Source organism: Molothrus aeneus, chromosome 6 (genome assembly GCF_037042795.1).
Source record: "Molothrus aeneus isolate 106 chromosome 6, BPBGC_Maene_1.0, whole genome shotgun sequence".
Lineage (NCBI taxonomy): Eukaryota > Metazoa > Chordata > Aves > Passeriformes > Icteridae > Molothrus > Molothrus aeneus.
In genome coordinates this window covers 7,303,559-7,312,679 of record NC_089651.1, presented here as the reverse complement: position 1 = coordinate 7,312,679, position 9,121 = coordinate 7,303,559, and the positions used below count along the sequence as shown (strand labels likewise).

Genomic DNA, 9,121 nt, shown 5'->3' with positions numbered 1-9,121 from the left:
GGGTTAATCGGCGCGCTGGGGTTTATTCGGTGAGCTGGGGTTTATCGGTGCGCTGGGGTTTATTCGGCGCGCTGGGGTTTATCGGCGCGCTGGGGTTTATTCGGCGCGCTGGGGTTTATTCGGCGCGCTGGGGTTTATTCGGCGCGCTGGGGTTTATTCGGTGTGCTGGGGTTTATCGGTGCGCTGGGGTTTATCGGCGCGCTGAGGTTTATTCGGTGTGCTGGGGTTTGTCGGTGCGCGGGGGTTTATTCGGTGTGCTGGGATTTATCGGTGCGCTGGGGTTTTTTCCGGTGCGCTCGCTCCCGCCGGAGCGCAGGTCCCTGGGCAGGGGGCGGGGCCCGCGACCCTCGCGTTCCTCGGCCCATGGGACGAGCGCGCGCCACCAATGGGAAGCCGCAGAATGGGCGGAGCGCTTCGGGGATTGGCTGAGGCCGTGGGGAGGGGGCGGGGCCCGGAGGGGCCGATGCCGCCTGAGGAGCCGCAGGTGCGACAGAGGCGGAGCCAGGGTGGCTCGGGTGGCCGTGGGGAGCGGAGTGAAAGTGATCCCCGGTCAGTGATCCCCGGTCAGTAATCCCCGGTCAGTAATCCCCGATCAGTGACCTCCCGTGAGAGAGCGGCCCCGGCCCCGCAGGTGAGTGCGTTCCTTCCTTACCGTGTCTGGGATCAGGTCTGGAGGGGAGCGACGAGCCGCCTTCCCCTCACATCATTTCTGAAAAGAACCTACGGGGGGAGGACTGAAGGAAATGGCCTAAAGGCGAGGCAGTGGAGATTGGGGTTTGATGCGAGAGAGTTTTTTGTTTCGCTGTTGGTGTGGTCAGGCGTGGGAACAGGTTGCCCAAGAGGAGGTGGGTGCAGAGGGTAGGGCCTAATTGGATAATGGGTTAATGGAAATATTATCCATCAGATAACGGATCGGGTTCGCCGTGATGAGGCACATAAAGCTGGGACGTCAGTCCATAGTGCCGATTATAGGGTGATGATCTTTAGCATAACAAGTGTTTGATCAGAACGAAAGAAAGCGACAGTGCATGTTCCACAGAGTTGGGTGGTGCCGAGTAAATCATTCTCCATTCCCACTGATTTTTTTACTTAGATGGGATTATGTCTTGTTTTCTATGGTGTAAATGGCATATATGGAGCAAGGACTCTGGGCAAAAGTATCCAAATGACAAGGTCTCGTCTCTCATATTACAGCAGTAGCAATTTCTCAAATTAAAAGAGGCAGTTAAGTTACAAAGGTTTAGGACAATGTGGTGAAACATTTTTTTTTTCCTTTTACATCTACATGTAAGTAATAAGCAATTTATTATCTATGCACCTTAAAAGAAATTTCCAGTTAGTGAGAAGTTTAATGGATTACTTTGATATCAGTGTTTTGATTATGTTTTGCTGAATGTAAGTTCATAGGGAATTACTTGGTGAAAATTTTTTGCTTCCTGTCCTCCACCCCTAAATTTTGTGTGGTCTGAAGTCTACATAATAGATTTTACTAACTTTTATTTGTGTTTCTCTTGTAGAGGTACAAGAATTATTGAGAACCAGCTGGAGTAATGGGATTCATATTTTCTTTCCTACAGGACATCATGGGAGCCCATCAGGAGAAAAAACTTGTTGAAGAAAGAAAACACCAAAACATGCAAAATGACACTAAAACATCTCAAGGCCAGTGGGGAAGAGCCTGGTGAGAGAAGTCGATTACCCCAAGTAGTCCTTGTATTTCCGATTGCTTCATTCTTACTCTCAAAGATGCTGTATTCCTTTTAAACTTCCCTCTGTTAATAACAGATTTTTGTGTTGCCCTGCTCTGGAAACTCATGGGTAATTTGCTGTAGCAACAGGTGCTGAAGAAAAGTTCTTCAGTTTTTTTAAGGCAGAGAGTTTGCCAGACGGTTTGGGTTAAAACACACTCCTTGCAAAAAAGAAAAGCAAATCATAAAAATTGGTAAAATTTCTGGTTTTTTCAAGGAAATAAATATTTCCTGAGGTTTGGAAAACAGGCGTTCTGGCATCTGTGGCTTTCCCAGCTGACAAGTCCTGCTGTAGCAAGATCTATGACTCATGTCCCAGTTCCCAAAGAGTTGGGCAGGTATTAGTAGGGCATTGTACTGCAGCTGGGAGCAGCAACAGTGGCACAGGAAATTCAACGTAAGGCTGTCCAAGGTCTGTCTTTTCCAAGTTTCCAAGCTTTGCATAATGTTCTTGGGATTCCATCATCACTTCCAACTGAATACTCCACCAGTTAGAGCCATGATTGCCATCAAAAAACGTGAAGTCTGTAATAATAATCTGGTTTTTGGAGGGAAGATTTTATCTAATCTCTTGCTCTGATCAACTAGCATAGTTTTAGAGCAGTTTGTGGCAAAGTATGTTCCTTGCTGAGCTTTCTATGGCTGTTTGACCCCCAGACATGTCTGTGCCCTGAGCACATTTCCAGTTTTCATCCTGTTAAGTCTAGAAGGTGCACTGAAAAAACTGTCTGATATAACTCATCTGTGTGAAACCTGGGGAGACAAAATGCTCTGTTTTGGATTACAGGGAGGTGGACTGGTTTTCCTTGGCAAGCATCCTTTTCCTGCTGATGTTTGCACCACTGATTGTGTATTACTTCATCATGTCCTGTGACCAGTACCAGTGCTCTCTGACTGATCCACTCCTGGACTTGCTGACTGGGAAGAAGCATCTGTCTGACATCTGGAACAGGACTCCCATGCTGACCTACAGGGCTGCTGCCATTTATTCCCTTTGGGTCACTTTCCAGGTACATTACTGACCTATGATCTGGATGCAGTGTCTGCTTTCTCCCACAGCTGTTGGATGAATCCTTTTACACAAAGGTTGCACTGGCATTTACTCTTTGGTGTTTCACAATTTCCAAGGTGTTTTGGAATCCAAGTGAAGCCTATGTACTTGGAAAATAAGTATAATGGGAATATACAGAAATATTCCTTGTGTGACATATTCCTTAATGAGGTTTTTAAGCAAAAGCAGCTATATAACAACAATACCCATTTGTTTTAAATTAGTACACAAGAAATAAATCAAAGGACAAGGATCTGAATGTAGTTACCAACTGCCCTACCTCCCCACCAAAAGAGGATTACAGCCTCACATGAAATACATCTTTAGAGCTGTAGAGTAGCTTAGATGTATTACTGGCCTAAAAGCACAACAGCTAAATATTGCCATTTTGGCTTACCCAATACTTACTAGAAACTTAGGAGAAATGTTATATTTGGTATTAATGTGTGAGGGATAGTGTTTTGAGGGGTTTTGTCTTGGCTGTACTTACTGTGAAGACATTCTCTCTCTTTTAGGTGTTTTTGTATGTGTCCATTCCTGATTTCTGCCATAAATTTCTGCCTGGATATGTGGGAGGTGTACAAGATGGTGCTGTCACCCCTGCTGGTAAGGTTTTCCTTGGAATACATGCACACCATGCAATCTTCTGAAATCAAAGTATTTCTGTTCTTAGAGTCTTTAATAACCCACGTGTAACCACAGGAAACATGGACATAAATGCTCTCACCTTCCTCACATATTCAGTTCAAACAAAACTAGAAAGCAATCTAGATCATCTGTTAGAATAAGTCTGGCAGCATCAATGTCACAGATAGACCCATCCTAAAAATAGTTAGACTGTTCAGAAGTGTTACCAAGAGTAAACTTGGGCACCTCTGAAATTCTACAATTTAGGTCTATTAATGTAATACTTTGGTCAGGTCAGTTTGTGTTACCTTGCACAACATTATATGGTTTTATGATTTTTATTATCACTACATTCTTAATCTGAATTGTGCATTTCTATCTCTTATAATTAATAAAACTGCTGATCTGGTAGGCATCACACTAGCAATGGAAAAGTACTGGTTGATAGTTTTGGCACTTAAAATTGTCAGTGGACTATTGCTGGTATTTGACAAGATAGTTTTACCTGCTCAAGCTCCATTAATCCAAGGGACTTGGACAAAATGTGTGATGTGAACTGTTACTGGTGGCTTGTTACTCTAGTCAGTTGTGGTGAAAGTCTAAATTCAGTTTTGTGAGGAGAAAAACTCAGCACAACAAAGCCTGATGGGTACAGCAGAGTCTTATGGAACTTCCAGAAAATTAAATACCTTTCAAGGTATTTAATTGGGCGATGAGGAGAGAGAGGTTATTTAATGAGCACTTGATTGAGCTTCTGTGTATTCTGTGCATATTAATTAAAAGCTGTATTAATGCAGGGTCACTAACACTCCATTTTTTCTTCATATTTTAGGTGCTGTGAATAAATATGAAATAAATGGACTTCAGGCCTGGATCATTACCCACGTGCTTTGGTTTGCAAATGCTTATTGCTTCCACTTCTTCTCACCTACCATCATTTTTGACAACTGGATTCCTTTCCTGTGGTGTGCCAATATCTTGGGATATGCAGTGTCCACCTTTGCAATGATCAAAGGCTACTTTTTCCCTACCAATGCAAAAGACTGGTATGTGGATTTTAGTAGTGAGAGAATACTAGGTGTCAGAGATTAAAATTGTTAAATAAAAATCAGGTATATAAATTGGATGACAGAGTATATTTCACTGGCACAGAGAGCTAGGCCACTGTATGGCAGTGATTCATTGCTTCACTAGCACCATCCCCTATGTTTCATGCTCCACATCCACGGGTCTGGCAGCTTCAATGTCACAGATAGACCCATCCTAAAAATAGTTAGACTGTTCAGAAGTGTTACCAAGAGTAAACTCAGGCACCTCTGAAATTCTACAATTTAGGTCTATTAGTGTAATACTTTGGTCGGGTCAGTTTGTGTTACCTTGCACAACATTACATGGTTTTATGATTTTTATTATCACTACATTCTTAATCTGAATTGTGTAGGCAAAGTAGCAATTACCTGTATTTGTATATAACTGTGTGCATTTCTAATTTTTTTACAGCAAAATCACTGGCAACTTCTTTTATGACTACATGATGGGGATTGAATTTAACCCTCGAATAGGCAAGTGGTTTGATTTCAAGCTGTTCTTCAATGGGCGCCCTGGGATTGTAGCCTGGACTCTTATCAACCTCTCCTTTGCTGCCAAACAACAGGAGCTGTACGGTGAAGTGACAAACTCCATGATCCTTGTCAATGTCCTCCAGGTAAATTCTGAGGAGGAAATTAAGAAACAAGTTGGGAAATAAGCTAATATAAAATTAAGAAAAAAATCTCCTTCCATGGAAATGAAACGGAGGCATTTTTCCTGGCCTGAAACAACTCATTCAGTGATGGGACTTCAAGGTTGAGATCATATCATGAGGCAGCACAGACATTAAGCTTATGCTGTTAAACAGGGTAACTGGTGACAGTGCTCCATTATTGATGTGAAATTATTCTGTTGCAGGGTATTTATGTTCTCGACTTCTTTTGGAATGAAGCCTGGTACTTGAAAACCATTGATATCTGCCATGATCATTTTGGATGGTATTTGGGCTGGGGAGACTGTGTTTGGTTGCCTTACCTCTACACTTTGCAGGTAAAAATGTGTACACTGTGTTTTGGGCTAACAGGAGTGAAACTTTCCAGAAACATTCTTTCTAGCAGTTGAATTTGTACCTGAAATGTTTCTGTGTAGTCCCACTGTTGAGTAATTATTGCAACATTCTTTGTAACAATTCTCCTGTAGGAAGGCTTCGTGTCCCTGCATGAGTTTGACATCTTTTCCTCTCCTGCCCTTCTTTTGTGCCTGGTTTCTGTCATTGACAATTGTGTCTGCATACTTTTCTAGATCCTTTCAGTTTCCTTTCTTTTCACTCCTGCTTGTTGAGGGTCTTTTGGTTAGTGGTGGTTTGTTTGGGTTTTGTTCCTTGGGTTTTTCCTTCTGTCCAGTTTGCATCCTTGCAACTTCTCTCTTCTTGTTTCATGAAGAAGTGCAATTTTGGAGGCAGAGAAAGAGAGAAGGACACTCTAGGATGCAGAGTTTTCTGAAAGTTTTGTGCAGTTTTACTATTGCAGTAGATTTTTCTACTCCCTTCTTCTGGTCTGTTGAGGATTGCTGTAATCAAGGAGTTGGTCTGGCATGTTGAGCCTCTGTTGGAAGTAAATAGCTGATTGTTTTTCTGTGCTCCCCAGGGTCTGTACTTGGTTTACCATCCTGTCATTGACAACTGTGTCTGCATACTTTTCTAAATCCTTTCCATTTCCTGTCTTTTTACTCCTGCTTGTTGAGGGTCTTATGACTAGTGGTGGTTTGTTTGGGTTTTGTTCCTTGGGTTTTTCCTTCTGTCCAGTTTGCATCCTTGCAACTTCCCTCTTCTTGTTTCAAGGAATTGGTGTGGCATGTTGAGCCTCTGTTGGAAGTCAATGGTTGATTGTTTTTGTGTTCCCCAGGGTCTGTACTTGGTTTACCATCCTGTCCAGCTGCGCACAGATTATGCCTTAGGGATCCTGATGTTGGGCTTGCTGGGTTATTACATCTTCAGAATGACCAACCACCAGAAGGACCTGTTCCGTCGCACCAATGGCAACTGCAGGATCTGGGGGAAGAAGCCAGAGTACATTGAGTGCTCCTACATGTCCGTGGATGGCACCAAGTACTACAGCAAGCTGATGACCTCGGGATTTTGGGGCTGGGCACGTCATTTCAACTACACAGGAGACCTGATGGGCTCGCTGGCCTACTGCCTGGCTTGTGGCTTTGAGCACGTGCTGCCTTACTTCTACATCATTTACATGACCATCCTGCTCACCCACCGCTGCATCAGGGACGAGCACCGCTGTAGCAGCAAGTATGGGAAGGACTGGAAGTGCTACACTGCTGTAGTGCCCTACCGGCTCCTACCCGGGGTATTTTAAGGCTAAAATATGCAGGGGAAAGAAAAAAGAAGAAACTTGCAGGCATACCATGTTTAAAGTAACTGAAATGAGGCACTGAACTGCCCCATTTTTTTAGAAGACTCTTGTAATTGGAATACCCCTCTGAATCACCCCATTCCCAAATTAACTTGGAGTTTAAGAAAAGATGCATGTATTGAGACTCCTGAGAAATCCCAAAGCTGAGAGGTGGCCTTACCCTTGGTGGTAGCAGGGTTCTGGAAGCAGTTTGCAGTGATTCAGGAGAGAAGAAAAGAGTTCTGTCACCTCTTTAGGAAAGAGGTTTTCTGATGCAGCTGCTTGTGGCCATCAGAACCTACAATTGAGAACAGCTACAAAGGAGATTTGATTGTTGATTGCTTGTCAAGACATGAGCAGTGAAAATACTGAAGAAGCTGGTGTGAAATAACTGTTATAATCTAAAACAAAAGTGAAAACTGTCATAAATGAGTGCAATTTTCAGCATCTGACAATATAGAACATGACCAACTGAATTTTATTTTGCTACTGAAACCAGACTTTGTGAAACTACTGAGCTGAGCGTCTTGGGCTGGAGTAGAGTTACTTTTTTTCCTAATAGCTGCTATGGGCACAGTTTTGGATTTGAGCTGAGACAATGTTGATAACACAGAGGTGTTTTCACTATTCCTGAGCAGAGTTTACACAGCATCAAAGCTTTTTTTGCATCTCACCCCCACCCACCAGGGGGTGGGCTGGGTGAGTACAAGGAGCAGTACAAGGGAGGGGACACAGGCAGGACAGCTGACCCAAGGAATATCCCAGGCCATATGGTATCATGCTCAGCACATAAAGCTGGAGGAAGAAGGAGTGGGGGATGTCAGGAGTGATGGTATTTGTCTTTTCAAGTCACCATTACATGTGATGGAGCCGTGCTTTCCTGGAGATGGCTGAACATTTGCCTGCAGGTGGCAAGTGGGGTGTAGATCCCTTATTTTGCTTTTTTTGTGCGCAGTTTTTCTTTAACCTATTAAACCATGTTTATCTCAACCTGTGAATTCTTTCCCTTTCCTGATTCCCTCCCCCATGCCACTGTGGAGGAGGGAGCAAGGAGCTGTGTGGGGATGAGTGGCATTCACATTCTCTGAAAAATCCCTTGGCCCAGGATTTTCTCCAAGGAAGATGAGAAGCCTCAGAGAAATAGGAAAACAATAATTATCTCATTTGCTTCTCCTGTCTTTTGCTCACGTGGAATGTGATTGAGATTGTTTACCCACAAGTGATTGTTTCATTGGTTTCTGATGTGTTTTCACTCAGTGGCCAATCAGTGCAAAGCTGTGTTGAGACTGGAGAGAGTCAAGAGTTTTCATTATTATCTTTTTAGCCTTCTGTAAATATCCTTTCTACATTCATTAGTATAGTTTAGCTTAGTATTCTTTAATATAATATAGTATCTTAAAATAACAAATGAACCGTCTGAGAACATGGAGTCAGACTCATCATTCCTGCTTTCCTCTGGGGGCAACACAAATACAATAGTGGCAGCTTGAGTTGGGGAGACATCTGTGCTATGCAGAATTTCAGGAGGTGACCGTCACCCTGAAGTTCTGCGCAATGCCGGAATCTCAGGAGCCAGACGGCCGCTCCGGGCCAAAGGCCCCTGAATACCCCCACCAGCCTTTTCCCTGGCAACCAAAACTCACCAGCCCAGGTTCCTGATGGCAGATTGCAGGAGCCACTTGGCACTGTCAAACCAGCCTGAGTTCCAGCTGGTGCCAGCTTGGGTCTGGGAAGCATCCTGCATATCACAGAATTTCAGGAGCCAGCTGGCCACTCCGGCCCACAGACCTCAGCCCTTTTTCCTGGGAAACAAAACTCACCAGCCCAGGTTCCTGATGCCAGATTGCAGGAGCCACTTGGCACTGTCATACCAGGCAGCTTCCAAGTGGTGCCAGCTTGGGTCTGGGAGGCATCCTGCATATTGCAGAATTTCCAGTATGACTAAACTATTAGGCAAAGGAATTCAGAATTTAGATCTCTGCTATAGATAGTAGCTGGATTCTAGAAGTTGAGCAGAGGGTTTTCAGGCACAAGCATAAGTTTTGATTTGCATTCAGTTTGTGTGGGTAGTCTGACCCTTTTCCAGTTTAATTGGATATTGTGCTTATGGAGGCATTACAGGAATTTTACTTTTTTTCTTGTGCAGGACTTCATGTTTCCACTGATGAACAGTCTTTACCATTATTTGTACTCCATTCTGCTCAAAGCGATGGGTTTAGTTATATTTAAACTGTATGTTAAGTATACAGGACAAATGTAAA

The 9,121-nt window shown here is 43.7% G+C and overlaps 1 protein-coding gene across 1 annotated transcript; it reads left to right on the top strand.

Moving 5' to 3' along the window:
- The first annotated feature begins 462 nt into the window (after positions 1–462).
- On the top strand, positions 463–7,850 carry DHCR7 (7-dehydrocholesterol reductase). Its single transcript, XM_066551364.1, has 8 exons — positions 463–631; positions 1,578–1,681; positions 2,536–2,758; positions 3,315–3,405; positions 4,259–4,472; positions 4,927–5,131; positions 5,374–5,505; positions 6,360–7,850. Exons 2-8 carry the CDS (start codon positions 1,584–1,586, stop codon positions 6,822–6,824), a joined length of 1,428 nt encoding a protein of 475 aa, XP_066407461.1. The 5' UTR covers positions 463–631; positions 1,578–1,583; the 3' UTR covers positions 6,825–7,850.
- Positions 7,851–9,121: the final 1,271 nt, after the last annotated feature.

Excerpts from the sequence above, each read along its gene's own strand:
- DHCR7 (XM_066551364.1), top strand. The coding sequence starts at position 1,584 with ATGGGAGCCCATCAGGAGAAAAAACTTGTTGAAGAAAGAAAACACCAA. Across the intron at positions 4,473-4,926 it reads CCTACCAATGCAAAAGACTG|CAAAATCACTGGCAACTTCT; the intron begins GTATGTGGATTT and ends ATTTTTTTACAG. Across the intron at positions 5,506-6,359 it reads CTTACCTCTACACTTTGCAG|GGTCTGTACTTGGTTTACCA; the intron begins GTAAAAATGTGT and ends TGTGTTCCCCAG.